At 42.7% G+C, this 18,336-nt stretch overlaps 1 protein-coding gene across 2 annotated transcripts in view; it reads left to right on the top strand.

The window, feature by feature from the left end:
* arhgef10 (Rho guanine nucleotide exchange factor (GEF) 10) overlaps window positions 1-18,336 on the top strand; it is a 284,795-nt gene that overhangs the window by 186,337 nt on the left and 80,122 nt on the right. The window contains exons 19-24 of one of the 2 annotated variants that reach the window (XM_080192045.1): window positions 7,923-8,038; window positions 11,476-11,603; window positions 12,063-12,137; window positions 12,858-12,958; window positions 13,304-13,425; window positions 17,054-17,137. In XM_080192045.1, the coding sequence (XP_080048171.1) occupies window positions 7,923-8,038; window positions 11,476-11,603; window positions 12,063-12,137; window positions 12,858-12,958; window positions 13,304-13,425; window positions 17,054-17,137 (626 nt within the window). The remainder of the gene's footprint in view (window positions 1-7,922; window positions 8,039-11,475; window positions 11,604-12,062; window positions 12,138-12,857; window positions 12,959-13,303; window positions 13,426-17,053; window positions 17,138-18,336) is intronic. The other variant, XM_080192046.1, reaches the window with a different exon arrangement.

The raw sequence follows: 18,336 nt of genomic DNA, 5'->3' as shown, positions 1-18,336 counted from the left end.
CATTTGCTTGACATTTAATACATTGGATACACTTTAGAACTCCACAGCACATTCGAGAAAGCACTCGTTGCAAAATAATAGGCAAAACTACCAGACATTTATCTGCTACCCATTTAAATCTAGACTTTAATCCATACTGATTTTCCCCAATTCATAAATTGCTTCAACCTCTTTTTAAAAAAAAGATTATAAATTGAGTGGTAATTGCGAATTAAGTGATTATTGAAAGATGTAGGACCCTTTTTTATTTGTTTGCTGTTCTCCAAATAGATAGGCAGAACAGCATAAAATATTTCAGTTTTACATGTTTTAATTAGGTTTAAGGTTTTGTTTTGAGTTCAAAAAGCAACTCAGATTTTGCAGTATTTTGGATAAATCAACTAAGATTATAATCCTAGTATCGATGCTTTGCTGCAGCAAATTCTCCTCCTAGGCATTGAACTTGTAGCCTGGCAAATATTTGAGAGACTACCCATGGTTTTTTACTACTGCCACAATGGTTCTAAATCTCCAGAAACATATCTTGTTTGCATTCAGTGAAGGAACCCTTTGATAAAGGTGCTTTTCAGGATTCTGATTTGGCAATGTAATACGTAATATGTAATAGATTGACTATCCCTTTACGACAGACAGAATTGCAAGTATAACAATAGTTACTTTGTACATGATTTCAATTAGCAAGCAAGTCACATAAAGTAAGTGTGTCTAGGCGCTGAAAGCTTAGACTCTGCGTTCTTCAATCCTTGATGAGGTTAAGTTCTAAATTAAAGTAACAGACAAGTGCCATGATTTTGTTAAGAACATATATTTCTGTTATGGGATGATAATGTTTTCCATTACAGTGCAGAAAATGGAATGAAATTAATTTACTTCTGTTAAGTAAAGTCCTGTCAGATGTTAAAGATTTCTGCCATTTTCAGTCAGTCGCAGTTGTTTGCGAAATGGACAAGCCTAGTGTTTGCATGCAGTAACAAGAACAACGTTCATACAAAGGCTCATTTAACTCATTAAGGTGTTGGACTTCTTTTGTCTATTGTGCAATTTTGTAATGAAACTCCCTTCAAAACTCAGGGATATATGAAGGCTGCGGTTACATTGAGCTGCTCAATTGTCCCGCAAATTAACATGAGGGGGCCGATCTTTCCAGAAAAATTCTGAATGCCAGACGAGCGTGAAAACAGGAGAGAATGGCAACCATTTTCTCAGCAAGCTTTCAGACAGGATCTTACGACACTTAGGGCCTGATTTTACCGTTTTCATTCTAAGTGCTGAATCTGGGTGCAATTCAGTTCCGAGTTGGAAACCTGCTTTCAGGTGCCCCCATTACCACTCATCCTGAATAAAGAATTGAGAGTATGAATCACGCTGTGGGCAGGGCTTAGCGTGCTCGAAATGATCGAAGCTTTGAAGTTAGAAAGAAATTTGAGATAGTGTCAGATTGCCCCCAAGCAGCAAAAAGTGGAGAAAGCAGCCTGGGAGTGAAAAGGGGGAGCGATGGCCCCCACAGCCATCACTGTCCCCATTATCCACCCACCCCCTGCTATCCGGACCGATCGCAACCCCCTGCCCCCTTCCCCCACACCGATCACCCGCAGAGTGGCAGCGGATCTCCCTACCACCCCCACCAGAGATGCATCTGACCCCCCCCCCTTCCACCAGTGAGCTATTGGGCCTCTCGCCTCCCCCCCGCCCCACCACAGATACATCTTACCCTCCTCCCCTGCCGCCAGAGAATGATCTGGCCTCACTGTCCCCCCACCCCCCTCCCGAGAATGATCTGGCCTCACTCCCCCCCCCCAAGAAAATGATCTGCCCCCCACCCCCCCCCACCCCGAGAATGATCTGGCCTCAATCCCGCCACCCGCCCCCCCCCCCCCCCCCCCCTCCACCAACAAGAAAATGATCTGGCCTCACTAGCTGCCACCCCCCAGCCCTGCCCCCACAGAGAATGACCTGACATCACACCCTTCCGCACCCCCCCCCCAAAGGAACATCTGCCCTGCCTCTCTCTCCCTCCCCAACCAGCCAACAACGGCCCTACCCCCCTGCTCCCCCCCACCAGACAACTTTAGGCCCTCCCCCACCCACAAACCAGACAACGATCTGGCCTCACTCCCCTCCCGCTGAGACAAACCAGAGAATGACCTGACCCGCCTCCCCCACTACCACCACCAATCTGAGTCAGGGAGCCGATGGAAGCCCTGAATTCGCCTCTTCAGCGGCTAGAACACCTAATTCAGACTTTTGTTCAGCATGATCATTTCGGCGCGATTCCGGATTGGCAAACACGGTGGTAAAGGGGGAAATGTTGATAAAGTTGGGCGGGCAGTTCATTAATTCAATTTAAATGCATGGTCTCAATTGGGTGGCCATCCGCGTGGGCGCAGATCACTTTAATGGCCTCACACCTGACTTTACCACTTTTTCGCACCACGCAATAGTGAAATAGGGCTCTAGTGGGGGAGAAAAAGAGCCAAAGTATGATTCGCGCCATTAGAGGGAGTGGATGGAATCCATTCAGCTGGAAAACCAGCTTCTCACACTAGAGGGTGCTACCGCGTTCATATCAGATCCCCACTGGCGGGGACCACAGATGATCTTCACTGATAAGGACATTCACCGGTGAGGCCGTTAAGACAAGTGAGCCCACACAATTCCATCCCAGGTTCACTCTTTATATTTAAATTTAGATTTAAATATTGGAATCAGCCTCAGGACCTTCTTGGGGCAAACTCAGTTTTTTACACCTCATGCATTCTTACTGGTTTGCCACAGCGATCAACCGGCATGACCAGCCCATTTACATTCTAATTCAAATGTAAATCTTGTATAATTGTAATAACTGGATGGATGTCCATTCCTGTGAAATTGCCAAGCAGTAAGGGAATGTTTTTTTTTCTCCACTTCAGTTCTACGTCACTTCTGAAATGACACATTTATTTTGAAATTTGAGTTTTGAAGGCTGCAGTTAGACTTAATTGTTCAATTATCCCAAAGTTTAAATTGGTCTGAAAGATCCATGACCTTCATTTACAGCTCTGTCAGCCTTTTATTTACAATTGTGAGTGACTGTGACTTTTGGTGCTTGCACTTAGAAATATTTACAGCAGGAAAAGAAGCCCTTTGGCTCATTATGTGCATGCCAATTCTCCATGGGGCAACCCAGTCAGGCCTGGTCCCCATCTTCACCACTCCATCCCTTTCAATTATTGATTGTTTCCAATTCCACCATGAGAGGCGGGTTTCGGGTCCACATTCATCCAGCATCTCTTGTTCAAAAAATCAAATCTGTGACACCCCCTGTATCTGTACTGTCAGCTATTGTTAAATCAACTGTTAAATCTCTTAGTACTGAGGTGTCTCCTCAATAACTTCCCCACAGACAGGCACCAGAAACTCGGACCATTATTCAGTCTATTCACTCTCCACTGCAGATGTTTTCTGCCCACTCAGGGTGGTTCCCAACCAGCTCACTCCACACCCCAGGTCATATGACCCACTGCCTTAAAGGGGCTATGCCCCAACATACGGAGCAGGAACAGCTTTCCTTATCTATCCAAACCTTGTCATAACCTTGGACACTAGCAAATCGCCCCTTCATCTAATTTGTTCCAAAGAGACAATCTCAGCTTTTCCAGCCTAACCTTGTTCTTAAAATCCTCCATCCCTGGAATCATTCTGATAAATCTTTTCTATACCTTTTCAAGGACTCTGACATTCTTTCTGAAGTGTGGTGACTAGAACTGGACACAGTACCTTTGTCGGGACCTAATCAGTACTTGATAAAAGATCAGCAGAACGCGCCTGCTTTCATATTCAATGCCTCCTCTCAATATGTGCCACCATCAAAGATTGATGCACAGGTCCCTTTGTCCTTGAACACTCTTAGGTATTGTTCCTTTAATCTATACTGCCTCCTCCTATCCCATCTGCCTTAATGCAGTATCTCACACTGTGTATTTTAAATTCCATCAGCTGCAGGCCATGTCATTTTGCAGGCAGGTTGTACCATCTACACTGTTTGCTACCCCAAGTTCAGTGTTATCAGCAACTTTTGAAATTCTACTCTGAAATAACTCCTCAGAGCCTGATGTCCCTTCACCAGATTTCCCCTTTATTTACAAACTCTTTTCCACTCCTAGAGTGCTTCAGGTACAAAGTCAGAATCAGGAGTGCCAGTAGACCACTCCCATTTTTATATACAACTGAGGCTCCCTGTTTGGGCAGGCAATCATGAACTCAATCAGGGAGCCCATGCTCCAAGAGGCCGACATAGGGCCTCACTGAAATCATTACATATTCTGTAATCGAAGATCCAAATCATTTATGTACAGCATATATGGCAGTAATCTTAGTAATGTCTATGAGAAACACTATCTATCACCTGCCAGTCTGAAAAATAACTAACCATGACACTCTCTTTTCTGTCCTTAAGCCAATTTTTTTATCCAGCTGGACACCAACCTTCCTGTTTCATGAGCCTAACCAGGCTTCCATGTAGTACTTTATCAAGCACTTTCTTATCAATATTGACAATGTCCACCATATTCCTTTCATCAACAAAAAATCAATTTGATCGATCAACCAAGGTCTGTCTTTTACAAATTGGTGTTGGCTCTCTTTAATTAATTCAAACCTCCTGGCTATTAATTGTTTTCCCTGATTATTGTTTCTAAAGCCTTTCCTGCTATTGACACAAGATTCACCAACAGGCCTGTCGTTGTAAAATCATCCTTTCATCCTTCTTGAATAAAGGTATCACGTTCACCACTGTCCAATTCTCTGGCACCTCTCCCGTATCTAGAGAAGATTCTGGTGAGCCTCACTGCCGTCTTGACCACCATTTCCTATAGCAATCTGCGCGCAAGCCTTCTGGATCTTATCTAACCTGAGCGTATCCAAACTTTCCCATATCTCTCCCTCTCAATTTTCACCTGTGTTTACATTTGAATCTTACCGTCTGTGAACCAAATCTTATCAAATTTTGGTGAAATGTTGTTTCTAGTGAGAAAAACCGTGTACTTCTCTCCAGATCTTATGACACTCTGCAAAAAAATCAAGAAGCCATGTTTCATGCTGACAAATGGGCCCAAGGCATCGACACGCCAACAAAACACAGCTGCACAAAGTCAGGGGCACCATCTTTAAAGGGCATCCTGATTATAACTTGAATAAAACTCTGCTCCAGCTCTGATCGGAATCGGCACTTCTCTACCACATTCACCCCCCCCGCCCTCCATTATCGGCCCTTCTTCCCCACAACCTCAGCTCCCCCCAGTTGTACCAAAACATAGTCATCAGTCTACCCATCCAAAAGCCTATTTCTGTGTGAGACTGCTGTCTCCATCTGGGAGTAAGTCACACCTTCGAGAGCTGCCAGTCGCTAACTCTGTCGTCTCAGTAACACTGGGACCAAGCAGTGGTTACTTTAAGGTTTTGGACAGGCTGGAGTGGAGGGGTGAGGAAGGGGATGGTTAAGATTGAAAGGCTGGAGAAGAGAACTAAACAGGGTGGAACGGGCCTTCCTTGGGCTAAAAGGACCCTCCAAAGGAGGTTCCCCCTTTCTTGCCTGGCAGAGGCCCGCACAATGAAAGAACTGGGCTACCAACCTACACTCCATCTTCCATTTCTGGGGCAGTAACTCAGTGGAGGCAAAGAGGCCCTAAAGTGGCCATTATTTGGTGACTTAAGTCCCTCAATAGGCCCAAGTGTAAGCAGGCAGGTTGCCTGCCTCCTTTCTCATCCATCATCATATGGGAGATACGCCAGGAAGGATTTGGGAAGGCCGCATTCGCACACATTAGCCGAGTTCCATGAAATCCAGCCTTCACACACATTAGCCGAGTTCCATGAAATCCAGTCTTGTGTTTGTGATGGTGTGCTGAATCAATGCTGAAAAACCTCTCTGGCCCTGAAAAACTAATGTTATATTTGGAGGACGCCAATTTTTTCCAATTTGATGAAATTCCATAGCTGTTTAAAACAATTATTGGTTTTAAAGTTTGTTTTCTTTCTGCATTAATCCCATGTTTGTGCCCCAACCTTCATTTCCTTTGCTGTGAAATATTTAAAAAGTGATGGATGATTTTGTTTTTTAACTTCCGGTTTGCAGGTTGTGAGGATTCTTCAATATGATTGGCTGGTTAGCCTGCTTGTTGCTGTTACCATAGCTGGAGTCCGGTGTTTCCTATAACTACAGTCAGAATGAAATGAATATTAGGAAAGGACAAAGCCCACACACCAACCTCACTAAATCTTTATAAGTAATTTTCTTTAAGTACCTTCATTCCACTGCTGATCAGTGGTTGCAGGCTATGTTTGCAAGAACTACATTCAAGTTCCAACAGCATTATTGTAGCCAGTTTTAAAAATGTACACATCAATACATTGTGGAAGGAAACTTCAGCTGCATTATACTGAGAATGCTGCAGGATGAGTTCCCGTCATCCCGCATAGGCTAAACATAATGAAGAGACTATTGATCCTGGGAGTTAACTGTTTGCCTGACATAAGCAGTTTTCATGTTATTAAAGAAGATTGTATTTTCATGGCAATGTGGCAAGTCAGCAAGAAGGGGATGATGGAGCACAACGGGGGGGTGGGTGATAAATAAAACTCCACAAGATGAGATAAGCAGAACCAAAGATTACAAATTAATGATAAAATCTATTTATTTTGCTGATGAAGTCATCGGTGCGCGAGATGCCTTCCAGCGAGCAAAGGTTGAACAGAAACTGCAGCTACAGCTTACGTGCTGATGGTGCATTCAAAGTCCCTTTCTTGCAACCTCCACACGCCAATAAAATAAACCCAGATTACCATCAGAAAGATTGTGGAATGAATACCTCTTTAAAATGTTTGGGGTATAACTGATCCAGCAACAAATCCTGTGACTTCCCCCTCACTTGCTGAGTAAATAGTGCCTCTGTTTCGTCATCGTATTTTTCTTTCCCTCTGCATTGTCAGTCCAGGATGCGTAAGTGCTTGTCCCTGCACCAATGAAAAGGAAGTCATGAGCCAGGAATTTCCTCAGGGCTTCTCCGGCACCACCATTGCAGCTTTGGTGACAAATCCCATTTGCCCATATATATACCGTGCATTTTGGGAGCTCAGGGTCTGCCTTTTCTAAAACTTTACTTATTATTTAGTAGGCTTGCATTAATACTGCAGTAAAGTTACTTTGAAAATCCTTTAGTCACCACACTCCGGAGCCTGTTCGGGTACACTGAGGGAGAATTTAGCATGGTCAATGCATCCAGCCAGCATGTCTTTTGGATTGTGGGAGGAAACCGGAGCACCCAGAGAAAACCCACGCAGACACAAGGAGAATGTGCAGACTCTGCACAGACATTGACCCAGCTGGGAATCGAACCAGGACCCCTAGCACTGTCAGGCAGCAGTGCTAACCACTGTGCCACCATGCTGCCCCTACAACGAGTGTGTCAGTAGCTTGGACAAAAAAGCGATAGCTTTCTGAGGAATAATCTTCTGGTTCTTTTCACCTTCAGATAAACCTTGAATGGAAACTTGAGCAAAATGGAAGTGTTGTCTTTGCCAGAGACAGGGATTATGGTCACTGGTTAATTGTATGTCGATGGAGTGGAACATCATTCTGTTTTGAGTAGAGTGTAACAGTGTGTCGAGGGGTGGAAGCAGGTGCAAGGATGTTATCAGCTTCTCTCTGTATTTTTTGGAACACCAGCAAGCTAGAGAAATTGGATGTCCTTGTTATGCTGGTATTGCTGGTCTTCTTTAGAAAGGTAGACCAGTGCAAAGAGTTAATTATTCTAATTTATTGTGACATTAATCACCCAGCGTTCAGACCACTGCAATAATTTTATAATACCTTGGCACTCCTCATTAGTGAAATGTTTAATGTTCTATGAACTTGCTCCTTATATATTTCAACTTCTTCATTCCAGACAAGCTGTACATGGGACCAGGCCAGCTGTATCAGGATTTACAAAATCTAATGCATGATTTAAGTGTGGTTGGCCAGATTACACAACTTGTTGGTACACTTAAAGGAAATTATCAGGTGTGGAAAAACTTTACCATTTTTATATTTAAAGATGTATGTTTTTGCCAATAATTGAAAAGATCCCATTAATATTTTCCCCTAAGAGACATTGATTCATAATGATTTATTAGATTAATAACGGCCATTAAAGTCCTTTAAAAGATGCATTGACAATTTTGACTTGTGTAAAATGGGTAATATTGGTTCAGTTCCCTCAACTTTTTATTTCCCCTGTGTTCAATACAATGGAAAATCAGGTGACCTACAATAGCACTGGTAAAGGTAAAGTCAGTAAAAAGTCTCACAACACCAGGTTAAAGTCCAACAGATTTATTTGGCAACACAAGCTTTCGGAGCGCTGCTCCTTCATCAAGTGAGTGAGGACTTATATTCAGAAACAGGGCATATATAGATACAAACTCAATTTACAAGATAATGGTTAGAATGCAAGTCTTTACAGGTAATCAAGTCTTAAAGGTACAGACAATGTGAGTGGAGAGAGAGCCAAGCACAAGTTAAAGAGGTGTGTACTGTCTCCAGCCAGGACAGTTAGTGAGATTTTGCAAGGCCAGGCAAGTCATGGGGGTTACAGATAGTGTGACATGAACCCAAGATCCCGGTTGAGGCTGTCCTCGTGTGCGGAACTTAGCTGTCAGTTTCTGCTCAGTGATCCTGCGTTGTTGTATGTCGTGAAGGCCGCCTTGGAGAGTGCTTACCCAAAGATCAGAGGCTGAATGCCCACGACTGCTGAAGTGTTCCCTGACTGGAAGGGAATGGTGATTGTCGAGCAGTGTTCATTCATCCGTTGTCATAGCGTCTGCGTGGTCTCCCCAGTGTACCATGTGTCAGGACATCCTTTCCTGCAGCGTATCAGATAGACAACCTTGGCCGAATTGCAAGAGTATATACTGTGTACTTGGTGGATGGTGTTCTCACATGAGATCCGGTATGTCTTGCAGAGGTTGCCGTAGCAGGGTTGTGTGGTGTCGTGGTCATTGTTCTTCTGAAGGCTGGGTAGTTTGCTGTGCGCAATGGTCCTTCGGGTACACTGTACATACTCTTGCGAGTCAACCAACATTGTCTACCTGATACGCTACAGGAAAGGATGTCCTGAGGCATGGTACACTGGGGAGACCATGCTGACGCTACGACAACGGATGAATGAACACCGCTCGACAAACACCAGGCAGGAGTGTTTCCTTTCAGCTGGGGTTGCTAGCCAAGTTCCGCACACATGAGGTTGGCCTCAACTGGGATCTTGGGTTCATCTCACACTACCTGTAACCCCTACGACTTGCCTGGACTTGCAAAATCTCCCTAACTGTCCTGGCTGGAGACAATACACATCTCTTTAACTTATGCTTGGCCTTCTCTCCACTCACATGGTCTGTACCTTTAAGACTGTAAAGACTCACACTCCAACCAATATCTTGTAAATTGAGTTTGTGTCTGTATATGCCCTGTTTGTGAACACAAGTCCTCACTCACCTGATAAAGGAGTAGCATCCTGAAAGCTTGTGCTGCCAAATAAACTTGTTGGACTTTAACTTGGTGTTGTGAGACTTTTTACTGTGCTTAGCCCAGTCCAACGCTGGCATCTCCACATCAAGGGTAAAGTCGCCATTGTCCCAGGTGACCATAAGCTGCTTTCGCCTTTGAGAATGAGAGCCGACTGGTGGTGATATGATTTGATATGATTTATTATTGTCACATGTATTAGAACTGATCTAACTACCCCAGGAATTTGAAGCTGTCTCTCCTGTACTGTCGTCAAGTACGCATTGATCCTCCCTATATTCATATTTCTACTCTTGTTAGTGCCTGGAAATAATCCATGGATGGTGACCTTTGAGGTCCTATTTTTTAATTTTCTCACTAGCAGCTGAAATCTGATTGTAACACCTCAACACTCACTCTAGTATTGCCTGAGCCACAACTCCTAGTTCACACAAAGAACAAAGAACAAAAACAGCCTGGGAAACAGGCCCTTCGGCCCAATGAGCCCACACTGCCATTTTAACATTGCCAGTTCCCCCTCCACCCACGACCCTTATCTATGCTTAAATATTCCAACGGAATATTTTGCATCTCCGTGATGTTTTTTACCCTGGTATAATGGAGGCAATACACGATGTGGGACATACGATGATGCTGTCTCCCTAACTATGAATCTCCTGTGGTGACTTCATTCCTGCTCTAATGCTCACTCCTGTGCCCATACATGCATTATCTGTATTGCACTCGTTCAATGTGTCAGCACTCCCGACAGTCTCCGGTGCTGAGTGTCACCAGGGTAACCAACCTTTCAGCAAGTTCTTGGATCATCCTGTACTTGGCAATTTGTCCCACTTCCTGGTAAGGCTTTCCCGAGACACAATTTCATAGAATCATAGAGCCCTACAATGCAGAAAGAGGCCCTTTGGCCCATCGAGTCTGCACTGACCACAATCCCACCCAGGCCCTACCCCCATATCACTGCACATTTACCCGCTAATCCCTCTAACCTAAGCATCCTAGGACACTAAGGGACAATTTTAGCATGGCCAATCAACCTAACCCACACATGTTTGGACCGTGGGAGAGATCCGGAGCACCCGGAGGAAACCCACGCAAACACGAGGAGAATGTGCAAACTCCACACAGACAGTGACCGGAGCCGGGAATTGAACCCAGGTCCCTGGAGCTGTGAAGCAGCAGTGCTAACCACTGTGCTACCATGCCGCCACCGCCGCCGCCCCCCCCCCCCCCCACCCCCCCCCAATTATTTTCTCTTAGTGCCATCTTTCCATCTTTGCATGCATCATGGCATGTTGGTGATCTGTGACTGGGGGCTGTCACACAAGATTTTGAGCTGGCAGTGTCAGAGGAGTGTGTGGGTCATGCAAAGTACAAGGATAGTCCTACGTCACCACCCCAGGCCCCAATCTCTGTCAGGTTCACCAGCAAACCCTCCTCCCCCTTCCCCACCACCCACATCCATCCACTCCTCTAGCTATTATTTAATGCAGGAGTTGGTCATCCTGAGTGGCACACACTATGAAAATCTCTGTACCTCCTGCCCCTTCCTGGCTGACCACTCATCTACTATCATGAACTCTTACTGCCTGTGGGGTGACCATCTCCTGAAACCCATGATCCAGGGAATTTCCATCCTCCCTGATGTTCTACAGTGACTGCAGCTGCTCCTCAAGATCGGAAATCCTGAGCTTGCGCTCCAGCAGCTGGAGACACTTCCCGCACAGATGATCCCTCGAGGCACAGGAAGTGGCCTGAAGCTCCCACACGGTGCAGGAATTTCATGCAATTCCCCAGCTGCCCATCTGTTACCTTTGGAAAAGATTTTCAATAATATAGTTAGTACCTTGTACGAACCAGTAATTTTAAATATTTCCTTGAGATCTGCTTTTTGCTAGTACTCTTATGAAGTCACCCACTGTTATAAATCTTTGTTACAGAATTTAAATCCAAATGTAAGCCAGGATTGGACAGCAGGACTACAGAAACTCATATTTAAAAAAGAAGAAGAAATAAGATCAGCTGATCGTTGCAGGATTCAGTTGCAGCTGCCTGGAAAAGCAGACAAGTTGGTATTGTGCATAATCTGATATTGAACATGTAGGGAACCCAAAGGCAGAGTGGAGTTGCTGTATTTTTTTAGACATTTATCAATCTTTTGAAACTTGCAACATCATTGTGAATTATGCCTTTTAAATGTTTGGATTCAGAAATTCAATGCTTTTTACATATCCCACTAATAATTTTTATTCTGAGTTTCCTATTGAATGTTGACATCTTCCAGAACTTGTACAATTTGAAATTCAATTTGAAATGAGATAAGATGATCTTGAGCAATTCTAGGTATTTCCAAATGCTTTTTCAGAGGGTTAGACAGTGCTGGTAATAAAGGTGCATGAACTACAGAGTCCTTTTAACCATTTTATTTTTAGTTTTGGAATGCAACCTCTTTCTTAAAATGCGTTAAGTATGTTTTATTTTTAATAAACCAATATATGTGAAGTATACTTTCTGTTTTAATTATAAGTGAGGAAGTCCAAGGACATGGATTTGGAGCTCTGGTGCACAAAAACTATGAAAATTTTAATTCTTCAAGGACGGTGTACGTTTTTACTTTCCATCAATTTTTATTTCTGTTCTGTTGCATGAGAATGAAAATGCACCATTGCCAGCTGCAGAAATTGCAGTGATGCTATCCATTGGGTCGTGAAGTGGTGCAGAACAAAGGATTAATAACAGCATTTAAAATATTTGAAATACAGCATTAGCGACCCATTTCAGGGTTTCTCTCTCTCATATATATATACATTAAATAATTTCTTGCTTGATCGCTTTAATCTTTAAATTTTATTAGTATATCACTGACACCTTTTGACAACTCTCAAATGTGACCAATTGAAGTATTTGGAAGCATTGAACTTCTAAACAGAAATAAGTTACACATGTTTGACATAGGAAGTGCCCTTGGTATTAAAAAGGGGTAATGCACAAACCTGGGGGGAAAAGAAGTGGAAGTGCATGCATGTTACGGTATATATTCCAATTTGCAGAAAAAATATTGAGACCACACCACGTGTGCAATATTTAACTCATAATGTTGAAGGGACATAGCTTGTCATAGAGCATATCTCGCAGTTGTACCTTAACAATTGGACACCATATGTAAGTGATACATAATGCATCTTTTAGTGCTAACAGAAGTCAAAGCTACTATTTTAAATTAAGGTACCGTATTCAAGAATTAATCAGCAACTTTTTCAACATTTTAAAAACACTTTTAAATAATAGTTTTGAATAGTCAATCTGTTTTTTTTTGTTGCAGATCTGGAAGGCCTTCATTCTTCACAGCCGTGTTTAACACATTTACTCCCACAAACAAACTCTCCTGGATGAGTAGTTTACAGATGGCCAAATTGGCCCTTGGTACGTTTTTCTTGGCAGAAAACGTGCACGGCTCATCAAATAAGTGATTCTTTTTTTCTCTTGCTGATGTTTTAAATTCCACATTTAACACCCAACTGCATGCCTTGAGGCACAAGTATCTTTACAGAGCTGAAAGGATATGATATGATTTTTAAAACATCAGAATTACAAATTCATTCCTTCTCAATATGCAACATGTGTATTGAATAATTGGTGTTCATGTGTACCCATATGATATGTTGATGTGCCTCTGAGGTTTCTATTGTAAATAGATTTCAGAACTTTAAAAAAAAACAGCAGTAACTTTGCGATCTTATTCTTTTCTTTTTACTTTCTTTGAAATAGGAGATGAAAACCAGCTGGGCTGGTTTTGTGCAGAGGATGATGGGAAACATGTAAAGCAGCAAAAGCATCCACTTCTTGTCAGACATGTGCCTGTCATGATGTCAAAAATGCAGGAGTTCAAGGTGCGATTTACAAGTTTCATTCCAGTGGTGGACATCTGACTCCAACCATAGATCAGATTTTAGATTGATTTATCACTACTTAATATCCCAGAGAAACTACGCTTTGAGTTCCCAAAGTAAATTTGCAGAGTGTTCTTGATACGTCAATCCCATTGTAACTAAAGGCAAACTTGCTGGTCTGGAGCATAGTGAGTAGGCAGCATAATGGATCAACTGTGCCTACTTTTAGACGCAGTTCTATATAGTTTTGGGGGTTTTTGGGCTCCAAGATGACATGCTTAGCTCTGGGTGTTTAAGATCCAAGTCAATCCTTGGATTTCACAGAATCTGAGTTCCACTACTCAGCCAGGCATGTTTTCAGTTTTCAAATACATTTTTTTTGTTTTCGGTGATTTGTGTTCACTTTATTTGAATGAAATGATTTAGTGTAAAGTGACAGTAAATAATTGCATCTACTCGGTCGTTCCCATTACGAAACAAACTTCAGTTCAGTAGTTAGATGAACCAAAACACTGCCATAACATCACTAATAATTTTTAGTTACACCTGCCTAACTGATCCACAGATAGAATGATCAATCACAGCAAATGGATTCCACTTTGACAGTGATCTTTGAATGTTGCAGTCGTCTCACATGAGACTGCTCATGAATTAGTTAGGTTACATGTAGAAGCAATTGCGTGAATGGTTTCATTACAACTCCCTACAATCAGTAATGCTATTTGTGGCACGAGTCTGCCCAGATTTTTATCTTCTCCTTCTCCCAGCATTCATGCCTTTTAAAACTTTTCCAGACACAACAGGTGGAATTTTGCCATTCTGCATGGCTGAATTGTAGCGGGCTAGGGTGGACCATATAAAAGTCTGTCAACCTGGTGGGGGGGTGGCGGGTGTGGGTGGAGGTCCAGTCTTCTTGCAAGGATGGCCAGAAAATCAAGCCAAACATGTTTTCCGTATAACCATTCAGTCTTTGCAGTAGGGATGAAGAACCCATTCATATTGGGCCCATCATTCACTATTGACGTTGTGCTTGAGTGTGAAGTTCTCACTCTGCAGAAATAAATGACCAGCCTGACGAGCTGATTAACAGGACCTGGAGAAATCAATCTGTCACTCAGGAGTGGGATTCTTCCCACTTGGCTGTAGACAACCGTGTAAGCTGTTGCTCTAATGGGTAAATTAATCTTAATTGGATAAACAGTGATAAACTAACTGATATGCTTTGATAAGCTATGCGGCTTTAGGTCTTAGATTTCAGAGGCCCCTGCACAAACTTGGAGATCCCAAAGTTGCAGCAATTTTTAAATTGTAGCTGAGTTCTCTGCGAGGTAAATGAAATATGTCCCTCAAGGGAACGTGTACAAGGACATAGAGCTTAGGAGTAGACCATTCAGTCCTTCGAGTCAGAGAAGGGCTCACATACTCACGACCGTGAGAGGAAAAACAGTTCTCATCTCAATCTTAAAAGGGAGGCCTCTTATTCTTAAACTGTGTCCCTTCATTCTAATCTCTCCGCAACTGGAAATATCATCCCAGAATCAACCCTAACAAATTCCTCCAGTATCTTATATATTTCAATAAGGTCCCATCTCAGTCTTCTGAACTTCAGTGGGTATAGGCCATATTTTCCCAAATTCTACCGCATCTACTAAATTTTTTGCCCATTCAGTAAACCTCTGCATATCCCTTTGCAGATTCTCTATCTCCTTGACAACTTACTCTTCTATCTATCTTGGTGTCAAGGGTAAATTTAGCTACTGTACATTTGGTCCATTCATCCATATCAGTGTAAAAGTTGAGGCCCAGCACTGATCTCTGCAACACTCCACTTGTTACAGTTTGAAAAAGACCCATTTATCCTTACTGTCTACTTCCCGTCACCTCACCAATTCCTAATCCAATAGGTTACCTCCTACACCATGTTCCCTTATCTTGTGTAGTAGTAATCTCTGATGTGAATCCTTTTGTAAATCGAAGCGTACCATATTCACAGGTTCCCCTTTATCCATATTGTTCATTACTTCCAAAATAACTCTAATAAGTTAACGATGTTGATTTTGCCTGAGCCAATTATGATTTTCTAAGAGCAAGATTTTCAAGCCCTTCCCACTGGCAGGATCTTCTGGTCATGCTGAATCCCCGTGGCGAGTTCTCCAGTGGTGGGATGGGTGGATGACACAAAATGCCATAGACTTTGAAGGCCAATGACCGTGGGGGTGGGGGTAAATCCTGCCCTAAGCATCCTGCTACATCATCCTTTTATGGTGGATTTCAGCAGTTTCCCGACGACACGCATTTGGCTAGTCGTTCTGTAATTCCCTGCCTTCTTTCTCCCTCCTTTCTTGTACATCAAATCCGATGAAAGAAAGTCCTCATTTATCTGGATCTCTGAATGGTTTGGATTGGAGGCATGTCAATGGATGATTGTGCAGAATAATGATAGTGAATTAGCTTCAACGGAAGCGTTACTGGAACATGCTGCTGATTCACTAATGCCTGCCTCATGTTACCACCAAAGACTAATTCCAGTCCCTTGGTAGCAAGACCGCGTTGGTTTGTTTCCAAGTATGTCAGGCCACCAGCTAACAAAAACATTCTTTCAAAATGAAATTTTAATACTCATTGAGGCCTTCTGATCTGTGCAGCTATTCTGCCAAAGGGCCTGCACCTGAAACGTTAGCTTGTGTGCTCTTTCTTTTCATAGATGCTGTGTTTCCAGAATTCTCTGCTTTTGTTTCACATTTCCACCATCTGCAATTTTATTTTCTTGGTGTGTTAACAGCAAGATTGAGTGCTTAATGGAGTTTAAGAAATTGATAGTAAACAGACCTTACACTGCTGAAACTATTGGTCTTGTTAGAGAGCACAAATAAAGAGTCTTCACCATATTTACTGTACTTTTGTTCAAATAGATCGCTGTTATATTCCTCAGTTGTTATTTTAGATGGTGTTTTACAATAATATAACTTTTTGCCTGTACCATATCTCATATTTCCTTGATTAAATGAAAAGATTTGCTTCCTTGCCTGAGACATGTGCAGGTTATAGTCAAAGAAACCACCTCATGTCATAGGGGAATGGGCATTTGTTGTGTGCTTTCTTTGACCTGAAAAGCATAAGGTTTCTGAACACATTCAATAACAGAAGATTTCTCTCACCATATGTTGGAAAATATGCTGTCATTCTTATACCGTCACTTTCGCTTGGAATTTCCTTTTTCGGCATGCAGCTTGAAGTAATTGTAAAGTACTGTCTCGCTTTTGCAGACTGTCATTTGGGTAAATGCAGCACATAGTGGTGCTAAACCAATACACTAAGGTGGTCCCCCACTCTGTGCAGAGCCTGCTCATACCACCCACAGGCCTGGTGGCAATTTGCCTCAGTGTCAAAAGACCGGCTAGAAAGAAAAAACATCACCCAGTGTTCCTACTTCTCATACCAGAGTTATCCCCAGCTGGGAAATATGTATCTACAAACATTGAATCAAATCGGGTTTTAGACTGCGACCTGCCCCCCTCTACACCCCCACCGTCCCCACCCTCACTCCAGTCACATGGTCTATTAATATGCAGCAATGCTAAATTGTGAAATATACACTTTCCTCAAATTATCCTTTTTATTTTTTTAGGTTGAATGTGCTATTCATAACCCAGAAAGCTGCAATGCATCTGATGCACCTAATTCCATCTCTATGGAACATGGCTATCTGTGGGTAAGTACGAATATAAGTAATAGGGACAAGAGTAGACCAAACTGCTCCCAAGTCAGTCCATCATTCAATATGGGCAAGGCCAATCTTTGATATAATTTCCCTTTCCCACCTACTCCCCATAAGTCTGCTCCGGTTGGGTGAGCGTTTTTTAACCTACGAATTGAATTCATAACAATGGTGTAGAAATTTGATATAATGCCTTACCTTGCTGAAGAGTCTCGATAGCTCTATTGATAAAATGTTCTTCTTGCATTTAACTTTTTTCCTTTCCCTTTCCCAAGCCCCTCCTTAATGCAATGGGATCTGTGCCCTTAATATCCATTGTTTCATTTGGCTTTATTTTGAAAACTAGTTCAGTCTTCTAGAACATATCTTGTCACTAACAGATCGCTGTAACAATTTATTTTATTTATTTGGTTTGTAATTAAGTGCAACTTGTACCTTTTTGATTGCAGTTATCACTACCTGGGGGATTTTCACAGTAACTTCATTGCAGTGTTAATGTAAGCCTACTTGTGATAATTAATAAACTTAAAACTTTGAACTTCTGTGGACTGCTACTTGTAGAATTGTGTTTGTTTGTGGGATCCAAGTATTAGTTATAAACCCAAACATTTATTTCCTATCCCTAATTGCTGTTGAGAAGATGGTGATCAGGCAACTTCTTAAATACAAATTGGTGGCTTGGTAGGCCATTTGGGAATTACAAGACTACCACATTGTTGTGGGTCTGAAGCTTCATATTGGCCAGAACAGGTGAGGAACCAGATGGGTTTTTAGTGATGGTCTGATAGTTTATGATCATCATCACTGATACTCGCTTCTTATTCTAAATTTATTTAATCAATTGAATTTAAATTCCCTAGCAGGCATTGATGGGATTTGAACTTTTGCTCTGTATTTGAAGCTTCCCCAGCCAGCAGTTGAAGGTACTGTGTGTGGCATGTTAAACCCAGCTTGTGGCCTGCCAAAGCACCCACTCCAAGATGCTGCCTACTGACCCATTCCTGTTCCCACCCCAATTTTACCGGCAACATGAGAGAACCAGTGGATTAACTGATCAGGTGGCAGGAGGGACTCATGCCAAATGGCCAGGCTGGTACAGTGGTGGTGATGGGGGATGCTCTCCTGGGCCCGTTGGAGGAAACCCCGTCCCCTTCATCTCTTAAATCCAGATCACCACTCATGCACCAACACCT

The sequence above is a fragment of the Carcharhinus amblyrhynchos genome, chromosome 7, assembly GCF_965287045.1.
Source record: "Carcharhinus amblyrhynchos chromosome 7, sCarAmb.v2.hapA, whole genome shotgun sequence".
Lineage (NCBI taxonomy): Eukaryota > Metazoa > Chordata > Chondrichthyes > Carcharhiniformes > Carcharhinidae > Carcharhinus > Carcharhinus amblyrhynchos.
The sequence above is the reverse complement of the archived record's forward strand: the minus strand, read 5'-3'. Positions and strand labels throughout refer to the sequence as shown.